This window comes from Lonchura striata, chromosome 27 (assembly GCF_046129695.1).
Source record: "Lonchura striata isolate bLonStr1 chromosome 27, bLonStr1.mat, whole genome shotgun sequence".
Taxonomy (NCBI): domain Eukaryota; kingdom Metazoa; phylum Chordata; class Aves; order Passeriformes; family Estrildidae; genus Lonchura; species Lonchura striata.
This window is the reverse complement of record NC_134629.1, coordinates 4,923,086-4,933,805: the sequence shown is the minus strand read 5'-3', so window position 1 is coordinate 4,933,805 and position 10,720 is coordinate 4,923,086. Positions and strand designations below refer to the sequence as shown.

The 10,720-nt window shown below is 55.4% G+C and overlaps 1 protein-coding gene across 3 annotated transcripts; it reads left to right on the top strand.

Annotated features, from left to right (window-relative positions):
• The first annotated feature begins 3,501 nt into the window (after nucleotides 1-3,501).
• BCDIN3D (BCDIN3 domain containing RNA methyltransferase) lies at nucleotides 3,502-9,019 on the top strand. 3 transcript variants are annotated; one of them, XM_021543941.2, is made up of 2 exons: nucleotides 3,502-3,707; nucleotides 5,373-6,868. In XM_021543941.2, the coding sequence occupies exons 1-2, from the start codon at nucleotides 3,522-3,524 to the stop codon at nucleotides 5,964-5,966; spliced, it is 780 nt and encodes a 259-aa protein (XP_021399616.2). In that variant the 5' UTR covers nucleotides 3,502-3,521; the 3' UTR covers nucleotides 5,967-6,868. The 3 variants fall into 3 exon arrangements, 1 of the variants encoding a protein (XP_021399616.2); XR_013341208.1 differs by lacking the exon at nucleotides 3,502-3,707 and adding an exon at nucleotides 8,922-9,019 and having other exon boundaries at nucleotides 5,000-6,056; XR_002466660.2 differs by lacking the exon at nucleotides 3,502-3,707 and adding an exon at nucleotides 6,916-6,952 and having other exon boundaries at nucleotides 5,000-6,056.
• Nucleotides 9,020-10,720: the final 1,701 nt, after the last annotated feature.

Sequence of the window (10,720 nt, the reverse complement as noted above, 5' to 3'; positions counted from 1 at the left end):
CTTTTTCACGTCTGAAGTTTTGCTGAGGTCTGTAACACAGAACATTCATCACACTGTTATTTCCACAGGTCATACATAGCTATTATATTCATTACACTACTATTTCCATGAGCAACACAGTGCACACTCAAACGGATAAATTATATTATACTAACATGCAGCTAAAAGGAGTTACAATAGATATAACTATTTGTGAAAAACGCCAATCACTTGGTTTCTAAAAATTTTAAAAGTTTAATAATAATAAAATGGTTATAAAAATAGTAATACAATTAGAGTAATAAAATTTAGAGTTAGGACAATTACAAGACAATAAAAAGCAAAGAATTCCAGATGCTTTGGACACTAAGTCACAAAAAGCACACTTTGTGAACGAAGGAATAACCTTAAAAGCAACAGCCTGCTGCATATTCATGTATCTCATACATGATGCATAAATTCTTTGGAAATTAAGAACTTTTCTGCTTTTTGTCAACTTCTTAATCTTGGTGGTTCTGAAAAGACGGAGAGAAGGTGGAAGAATGTTTGTCTGTTCTGATAAGGAGGCTGTGACTCTTCATGGGCCCTTTTCACTGACATCTCTGGGTGAAGTTTCTTGATTATCTCATCTCTTGCTTGAGCTTGTAACAAATCCTATATCACAGACTTTCTATTTTAACATTATGTTGTAACCTAAATCTACATTTAACACCCTACTTAAGAGAATTAATACAGCAGAACTTTCTAACATTACACATAGAACATTCATGGTAACACTTGCTAAAAGCCAGCCATAAAGCCTGCATTTTTCACACTACTGATACAACTATTTCTGCACAGTTAAAGTCCCGTACAGCATGCACAGGCTCAGAGGGAAGTGCGAGAGCCACTTTTATCGGGTCACTCTCACGGGGATCTTTGGACAAAATCTCTTCTCTTCGCCCCGAGGGGCTGCGGCTGCCGGGGCGGCGCTGTCCCGTGTACCGTGTCCTGTGTCCTGTGGCCGTGTCCCATGTCCCGTGTCTGTGTCCCGTGTCCTGTGTCCCGTGTACCGTGTCCTGTGTCCTGTGGCCGTGTCCCATGTCCCGTGTCTGTGTCCTGTGTCCCATGTCCGTGTCCTGTGTCCCGTGTCCGTGTCCTGTGTCCCGTGTCCTGTGTCCCATGTCCGTGTCCTGTGTCCCGTGTCCGTGCCCCGTGTCCCGTGTACCGTGTCCTGTGTCCCGTGTCCCGTGTCCCATGTCCCGTGTCTGTGTCCCGTGTCCCGTGTACCGTGTCCTGTGTCCTGTGGCCGTGTCCCGTGTCCTGTGTCTGTGTCCCATGTCCGTGTCGCGTGGCCATGTCCCGTGGCCATGTCCCGTGTCCCATGTCCCGTGTCTGTGTCCTGTGTCCGTGTCCTGTGTCTGTGTCTCATGTCCCGTGTCCGTGTCCCATGTCCCGTGTCCCGTGTCCCGTGTCCCATGTCCCGTGGCCATGTCCCGTGGCCGTGTCCCGTGTCCCATGTCCTGTATCTGTGTCCCGTGTCCATGTCGCGTGGCCATGTCCCATGGCCGTGTCCCATGTCCCATGTCTGGTGTCCCGTGTCCCATGTCCGTGTCCCATGTCCTGTGTCCGTGTCCCATGTCTTGTGTCCATATCCCATGTCCCGTGTCCATGTCCCGTGGACATGTCCTGTGTCCCGTGTCCGTGTCCCATGTACATGTCCTGTGGCCATGTCCCGTGTCCCGTGTCCCATGGCCATGTCCCGTGCCTGTGTCCTGTGGCCATGTCCCGTGTCCCTTGTCCATGTCCCGTGTCCCATGTCCCGTGGCCATGTCCTGTGTCCCCTGTCCCATGTCCCGTGTCCGTGTCCTGTGTCCCGTGTCCCGTGTCCTGTGTCCCATGTCCTGTGTCCTGTGTCTGTGTCCCGTGGCCATGTCCCATGTCCCGTGTCCCATGTCCCGTGTTTGTGTCCCGTGTCACGTGGCCATGTCCCATGTCCCGTGTCCCATGTCCTGTGTCCGTGTCCTGTGTCCCATGTCTCGTGTCACTGTTGCTCTCTTGTGTCCCGTGTCTGTGTCCCATGTCTCGTGTCTGTGTCCTGTGTCCCGTGTCCCGTGGCCGTGTCCTGTGTCCCATGTCCTGTGTCCGTGTCCTGTGTCCCATGTCTCGTGTCACTGTTGCTCTCTTGTGTCCCGTGTCTGTGTCCCGTGTCTCATGTCTGTGTCCTGTGTCCCGTGTCCCGTGTCCCGTGGCCGTGTCCTGTGTCCCATGTCCTGTGTCCGTGTCCCGTGTCCCATGTCTCGTGTCGCTGTTACTCTCCCGTGTCCCATGTCCGTGTCCCGTGACCGTGTCCCGTGTCTGTGTCCCGTGTCTCGTGCCTGTGTCCTGTGTCCCGTGTTCCCTGTCCGTGTGCTGTGTCCCGTGTCCCGTGTCTCATATTGCTGTCCCATGTCTGTGTCCCGTGTCCCATGTCCCGTGTCACTGTCTCTGTCTCTGTCACTCTGTCACTCTGTCACTGTCACTCTGTCACTCTCTCTGTCTCTGTCTCTGTCTCTGTCACTGTCACTGTCACTGTCACTCTCTCTGTCACTCTCTCTGTCTCTGTCACTGTCACTGTCATTGTCACTCTGTCTCTGTCTCTGTCTCTGTCGCTGTCACTGTCACTATCACTGTCACTCTCCTGTCACTCTCTCTGTCACTGTCACTGTCTCTGTCTCTGTCACTGTCACTGTCACTGTCACTCTGTCATTCTCTCTGTCACTCTGTCACTGTCACTCTGTCACTCTGTCACTGTCACTCTCTCTGTCACTCTGTCACTGTCACTGTCACTGTCACAGTCACTGTCACTCTCTCTGTCACTGTCACTGTCACTGTCTCTGTCACTGTCACTCTGTCACTGTCTCTGTCACTGTCACACTGTCACTGTCACTGTCACTGTCACTGTCACTCTCTCTGTCACTCTCTCTGTCTCTGTCACTCTCTCTGTCTCTGTCACTGTCAATCTCTCTGTCACTCTCTCTGTCACTGTCACTGTCACTGTCTCTGTCACTGTCACTGTCACTGTCATTGTCACTGTCACTCTCTCTGTCACTGTCACTCTATCACTCTCTCTGTCACTGTCACTCTGTCACTGTCTCTGTCACTGTCACACTGTCACTGTCACTGTCACTGTCACTGTCACTGTCACTCTCTCTGTCACTCTGTCTCTGTCACTCTCTCTGTCTCTGTCACTGTCAATCTCTCTGTCACTCTCTCTGTCACTGTCACTCTCTCTGTCACTGTCACTGTCATTGTCACTGTCACTCTGTCTCTGTCCCGTGTCTCTGTCTCTGCCGCCGCCGCCGCCGCCCGGACCGTTCCTGCCCCGGACCGTTCCTGCCCCGGACCGTTTCTGCCCCGGACCGTTTCTGCCCCGGACCGTTCCTGCCCCGGACCGTTCCTGCCCCGGACCGTTCCTGCCCCGGACCGTTTTTGCCCCGGACCGTTCCTGCCCCGGACTGTTCCTGCCCCGGACCGTTTCTGTTCGGCCGCGGTTCCCGCCCGGCGCGCGGCGCGGTGCGAAGATGGCGGCGCCCATCGGCCGCGGCGGCGCCGAGCCCGGCGCGGCTCCCTACGGGAACTTCCCCAATTACTCCCGGTTCCACCCGCCCGAGGGCCGCGTCAGCCTCCTGCCCCAGGGGCTCCTGCACAGCCTCTTCCCCGCGGCCACCCGCCCGCTCCTCGGGCTCGATGTGGGCTGCAACTCCGGGGTGAGGGGGGGACGGGAGGGGGCGGCTGGGGCGGCACCAGTTTGGGGTGCTGGGGACACTGGGGCAGACTGGGCAGTCCTGGTATGGGCTCCTGGGCGAGACTGGTACAGACTGTGGGGCACTGGGGAATGCTAGGGGGCACTGGGGACACTGGGGACACTGGCAGTCCCCTGGGACTGGGGGCACTGGGACTCACTGGGGAGGCACTGGGGACACTGGGGGACAATCCAGCCCATGAGAAAGGCTCGGGATGAGGCACTGGTGTGGCATGGTGCAGACTGGGAACACTGGTGGGGAACGAGGGAGGAGGGCAATGGGACTGGTGAGGAGTGCTGGGAGCGCTGGGAGAGATGGGGAGGATGGGGCAGGCAGTGCTGAGCATGTGGAGGAAGGACTGGGAGCAGTGGGACAGTGACTTCCATGGGATGCTGGGAGGACTGGGGCAGACTGGGAAGAAACATTGCCCTGGGTCTGTTAATTCCCCCTGGGAAAAAGGACTCCCCCCCCTGCCCTGGACAGCCCTTTCCATGAGGAATTTTCCCTGAAATCGAACCTAAACCTCCCCTGGGATCTGCTTCCTCTCATTCCGCTCCTGGGAGCAGATCCCCACCCCTCCTGCTCCACCTCCTGTCCAGCCTGGAGAGTGAGGAGGTCCCACATGAGCCCCCAGCTCCCTCAGGGATTTCCAGCTCTGACTGGAGCTCCAGCCCTTTCCCAGCTCCAGACACATTCCAGTCCCTCAGAGGCCTGCCCTGGATCCAGGTGTGGCCTCTCCTGGCCCAGCAAAGCTGAACTGGTGATCCCACCTGAAACCCAGCCTGGCTGGGACAGTGCTGCTGCTCCTGGGGCTTGCAATTCCCCCTGAGGCAGTACCCAGGGGGCAATTCCAGATCCCATTGCTGGTGAGCCGGTGGAGCAGGTCAGTGAGAGGCACCTGTCACCCCCAGAGGACATTCCCAGCCTGTCCTGCAGCTCCAGGAGTTCCGTGGGATCTCCTGGAATTAAGGATTCATTCACTTTCCATCAGTGTGCACTGTGGAAAGAGATTCCAGGGCGGGCACCTGGACATTCCAGGAGCCAGCTGCTCTTGTGGAAGGTGTCCCGTGGCAGAGGTGGAGGGGGATGAGCTGGGTTCCTGCAGCCCAGAGCATTCCATGATTCCCTGGTTTTTGGAGCAGGCCCTCGCTGTGGGGGTGTCAGCGCAGGGGGGTCCCTGGTGGGGTGATAAGTTACACAGACTCCAGGCATTTACAGATCATTGAGCAATTTCTTTATTGAGAAACCCATTGCTCTTTTATACCCTAGTTCACTACAGCTAGACCTAATTGGTCCTCTAATTAAAATACCATCACCACTGGCTAATTAAGAAACCACCGTTTGGTAAATAAATCATTACACATGTTCACAACAGCAGGTGCAGCCAGTGAAGATAAGAACAGTTTCTCATTCTTTTCTCTGATGTTCTCAGAGACTTTTCCTGAACCATGCCTGGGAAAGTTGTGTGCTGCTCTCTGTGGCCAGAGCTGCCGCCACACCGGGGATCCATTCCAGGTGCTCAGGGCCCCTGGGACAGATCTTCTGCTGATCTTGGTCAGATTTTGCTCTGGACAGCCACGGAGAGGAGGCTCTGGGAGCTCTCCCAGGATCCCTGTTTTCCTCCCGCAGGAGCTCAGCGTGGCTCTGTACCAGCACCTCCTGGGGCTCCAGGACAGCCGTTCTGGCCCGGAGCCGCCGGGCGCCGCGAGGGAGCTGCAGCTGCTGTGCTGCGACATCGACCCCGAGCTGATCCGGAGGGCCCAGCAGAGCAGCCCCTTCCCTGCATCCATCTCCTTTGCCAGCCTGGACTTCATGGACCCCGGGGCCAGGGAGCCCTTCCTGAGCTCCTACCTGGAGCGCTTCGGCCGCTCCTCCTTCGACATCGGCTTCTGCATGTCGGTGACCATGTGGATCCACCTGAACCACGGCGACGGGGGCCTGCTGGAGTTCCTGGCGCTGCTGGCCTCGCTGTGCACCTTCCTGCTGGTGGAGCCCCAGCCCTGGAGGTGCTACCGGGCGGCCGCGCGCCGGCTGCGCCGCCTGGGCCGCGCCGACTTCGAGCACTTCCGCGCGCTGCGGATCTGCGGGGACATGGCCGCGAGCGTCACGCGCATCCTGACGCAGCAGTGCGCCATGGAGCTCGTCTGCTCCTTCGGGAGCACCGCCTGGGACAGGAGCCTGCTGCTCTTCAGGTCCACGGCCCGTCCCCAGGGCTCCGGCTGATTCACCGGCAAGGAGCGGATCTGGGAGTCCCGAAATCCCTGGTAGGACCAGGCCTTGACTTCCCGTGGGAATCCAGGCCAAGGAATGTCTGTGAGTGATTTTTTTTTAACCGATTTTGTGGGGTGGGAGGTTGTTCCAAGGAAGCGCTCCTGCAGGCCAAGTTCTATGCGTGCTTTCCACGTGTATCAAGAATATTTCTGGAATACCAGGGAATGTAGAATGTCCTGATTGGAATGGCCTCGCAAGGATCCTCAAGTCCAGCTCCTGGCCCTGCACAGGACATTCCAAAAAAATCCCATTAATTCCAAAATCCTGATGCCCAAGTTGTCCAGACATTGCCAGACCTCCAGAACCATGGAATATCCAGAGCTGAAAGGGACCTGTGAGAATCAGAGTCCTGGGACATTGGAGTTGGAAGGGACCCACCTGGATCATCGACTCCAACTCCTGGCCCCACACAGGACATCCCAAAATCCCACCCAGTGCCTGAGAGTGTTGTCCAAGCACTCCCCGACCTCCGGAATGATGGAATAATCGGAGTTGAAAGGGACCCACAAAGGACCACAGAGTCATGGAGTACCCTGAGTTGGAAGGGACCAACTCCAACTCCTGGCCCAGGACAACCCAAAAATCCCACTGATCCCAAAATCCCAGCACCCTGAGCTCTGGCTTCTCGGGGCTGTCACCATTCCCTGGGGAGTTGATCCAGTGCCCAACACCCTCTGGATGAGGAACCTTCTCCCAAAATGCACCCAAAACTCCCCCAAGACTGGGGTGAGGACAATCCCCTCCCTGACCCAGTGCCCCTGGCTCAGCTCTCCCGGGACAGGGGTCCATCCCTAATGGTGAGTGCTTTGGGGAATGTTATTCTTGGAATAAAAATCACTGGATTTTATCCTAAATTCCGTGTTGGGGTTTGTAATCCTGTTTTTATTCCCATCCCTTTCAGCACCTGAGGAGTGCCAGGGAATTGAGCTGCTAATTCTGTTGTACTTCCACTTTTCCTTGCTCCAGTGAGAGCGAGGGAAGCCCAGGGGTGTGCCGAGCCTTGTTGCAGGTGAGCTCTGTTCCAGAGGGAGAAAAGGTGTCACCTCCAGGAGGTGCTCCTGTGTCGCTGCTCCTGCCCAGGTGAGCAGGGACATGGGGAAACCTGCATGGATTTGTCCTTGTCCCTACTGAGAATTCATTGTTTCCTCCTGCAGGGGGAAAAGCAAATGTGTGGATCTGTCAAGGGAGGGAAGGGAAGGGAAACCTTGGAGCCCCTTCTGGTGCCTAAAGGGAGAGCTGGAGAGGGGCTTGGGACAAGGGCCTGGAGGGACAGGACACAGGGGATGGATTCCCACTGCCAGAGGACAGGGATGGATGGGATATTGGGCAGGAATTCCTGGCTGTGAGGGTGGGGAGGGGCTGGGATGGATTTCCCAGAGCAGCTGGGGCTGCCCCTGGATCCCTGGCAGTGCCCAAGGCCAGGTTGGACAGGGCTTGGAGGAACCTGGGCCAGTGGGAGGTGTGTGGAGTTGTGTTTTTAGGTTCCACTCCATGCATGTTCAAAAATGGTTTGTCCCTGACTCGGCAGAGGTGTCCCTGCCCATGGGATGGGGTGGGGTGGAGTGGGATGGGATGGATTTTAAGGTCCCTTCCCACCCAAACCATTCCATGATCCCAGGTGTTTCAGGATGCTGAGCAGGGTTGTAGGAAAACTTCGAGGCCCTTCCCATAAATCGAACTTCCACAGGGATCCTGCAGCTCTTCCAGCAGGTGAATCCCTTTGGGAAATCCCTGACGTTCCAGGAGCTCTGGGGAAGCTCTGCTGACTCCAGGGGTGTCACTCATACCGTGTTTTCCTCCCTCTGCTCCTGCTCAGCTGCTCTTTCCCAGCCGTGCTGCTGGGGGCACTGGAGGATCATGCATCCCACACCCTTCCCCCCTGGAATGTTTCCCTTCCCTTGTGTCAATATTTGGTGCTGTTTCCTTTCACCTTTGAGAAGTTTCTGAACTAAGCCCAGCCCCATCTCTGCTCCCACTTAAAGGGGGAAATAATTTATGCCTTTCTTTTTTCCTTTGGGGATTTTCATGCTTCCCTGTGAGGAATTCTAGGAAGAGTTGCTTGGTGGGTGCATCCCAAATTGTTGTCCCTGTACCTGGCTGGAAGGGTTATTTCCTTCCCAGAGACCCTGGTTCATGCTCCTTGTTTACTGGGAATCCCCCCAGGATGTGCCTGGGGAATCCTCCTGCGCTGCTGTTTCAGGGGATAGTGTGATATAAATAGTTCCTATTTTATTTTTATGGAGTTGATAGTTCCTATTTTTCCAGCCTTTCCATGCTGTCCATTCCTGGTGTGTCTGTAACTGCAATGGCTCCTTATCTCTCATTCCTGGACTTTGGAACTGCTGATATGGCTCTGTCCCAGGGCTTGGGAGTGGCCTAGCTCCAGAATTCCTCTGCTTGGCTTTGGCACAGCCAAATCCTTTGGGTTTTGCCACAAATACAGCTCAGAATGGTCAAAACCAGTCCCTGTGCTCAGCCTGGAGAAAAGGAGGCTGGGGGGCACCCTCTCCCTCTCCCCAGTTCCCTGACAGAGCACAGTGGAGCCCGGGGGGATTTGGGATCTGCTACCAGAGCAAAACAGCCTCAAGTTGCACCGGGGGAAGTTTGTGCTGGATATTGAGAAAATTCCTTCATGGAAAGGGCTGTAAAGCACTGGAAGGGGCTGCCCAGGACAGCGGGGGAGTCCCCATCCCTGGGAATGTCCAAGAAAAGTGTGGATGTGCCGCTTGGGGACATGGTCAGGGATGACCAAGGTGGTGCTGTGTTGATGGTTGGACTCAGTCATCTCTGAGGGCTTTTCCAACCTGAACAATTCCATGGTTCCATGACCCCGGCATACTGCAGAGCTCAGCATGGAGTCAGTCCTTCAGCAAAGAGGAGGAAAGATCACTTTCATTTTCCTTTCAGCTCCTGCTGTCCAGGAAGGTGTTGGGACTGGAGAGATGGGAACAGCTCTGGGATACAGAGATGGGAGAGCCTGGAGGAGATCCCACGGATCCCAGCTGCAGTAAGAATCTGGAGAATTCTGTCTATTTTTTACACTCTGCATTTCCCATATCGCTAAAGTGTGTTCCCAGCATTCCTGAGGGTGGGACAGAGGGAAATTCCAGCTGGGGGTTAAACCCATGCCTGCCTCTTGGACAGCAGCAAAGCTCTGTGATGGTTCCTTGTGGAGAAGGGATGGTCCTGGGGAAATGGGGGTTCTGGACTCAGGGAAGAGTTTGGGTGGGAAGAGACCACAAATATATTCCCATCCACCCCTGCCATGGGCAGGGACACCTCCCGCTGTCCCAGGCTGCTCCAAGCCCCATCCAGGCTGGCCCTGGACACTTCCAGGGATGGGGCAGCCCCAGCTGCTCTGGACAGCCTGACTCGTTTTCCTTGAGGGACCCCTGGCTTTGGTCACCCTGGTAGGATTCAGGGTGGCTGGAGTAGGGCAGGAGAGGGATGTCCCTGATCCCAGGACAGGCCTGCCAGTGGTGGTTGCTGCTGCTGAGGGAGCAGGAGCTTCCCTGGGAGTGCAGAGCTCCCCTGGAGCATCTGGCTGTGCCTCGGGAAGCTCCTGAGCTCCGAGCTTTGGGATTGTTCCCAGCCTCCAGCCCAGTTTGCCTCTGTTTTTCCATCCCCAGAATGGGGAATCTTGGCTGTGTGACTGCACAGCGCTTTTGGGATAGAGAACCTGAGGAACTGAGCTGGAGCCTGGGCTCAGATCTGTGCCCTGTTCCCAGTAATTCCTGCAGGGATTAATTAGTCCCCTGCCAAGTGCTGGGACTCATTAAGGCCCCCCCCTGCTATGAGGAGATTACTCTCCCCTTCCTTGCATGGAAGAATCAAGGCAGGGGAGCTGAAGCATCAAAATTCAGGTGTTGGAGCTTCCACTTTCCAGGTGGTTCTGCAGGTGCTTCCAGCTTGGAGAAAGCCTAATTGGGTTGGAGTCGATGAGATTCTTTCTTATTTTTATTTTGGATTTCTCTGTCACTCCTGTGACAATGTCACTTCCTCTAGGGGACACTTTGCTGTCTCCCAGAGTCCTGTGCTGAGTGAGCACAAAGGACACATTCCCAGGGGAAAATGGAGTGTGGAACTCCAGGGTCCAGGTAGGAACTGAGAGTGGCCAGATGAAACAGCCTGAGAGCACCAAATCTCCTGGAGCTGCTCCCTTCCATGTCCAGAACCTCCCACACAGCTGAGAGGGAGTCCCCACCCCAGGGGGATTTCACAGCTGTGTGGGTGTGGCACTTGGGGACATGGTCAGGGGTGGCCTTGGCCGCACTTGGGAATGGTTGGACTCCATGATCTCAGAGGGCTTTTCCAGCCCAAGCCATTCCATGATTCTGTGGTCGTTGTGCCATTTCCATTGCTGCTTTTCCTGAGCCCTTGGAGCAGAAGGAATTCTTCAGACTCTTCAGCTTAGCTCTGATTCCTTCCCATTCCCCACCCCTGGCCCTGGAAGGGATGAGTCTCCCCAGCACCACCTTTCCCAGAGCTCATCCAGGTTTTCATTCTATAGTTCCAGAATTTACCACCTTTAGAAGTTTCTCAGAGTTCCCCCTTCCTTGAATTGGGTTGGACTTAGCAAATGGAATTGCATTTCCTCAAAGGGACTCTCCAAATCAGAGCTGGATCCTATCCATAAAAGGCTTTCTCAGAGTTTGTTCAGCTGGGTTTGGCTTTGATGCTGAGGGGTGGACAGCTCTGGGAATTCC

What these genes read in the sequence shown, in the direction of transcription:
- BCDIN3D (XM_021543941.2), top strand. Translation starts at nt 3,522, where the DNA reads ATGGCGGCGCCCATCGGCCGCGGCGGCGCCGAGCCCGGCGCGGCTCCC. An exon ending in ATGTGGGCTGCAACTCCGGG is followed by an intron (nt 3,708 to 5,372) that starts GTGAGGGGGGGA and finishes TTCCTCCCGCAG; the next exon opens with GAGCTCAGCGTGGCTCTGTA.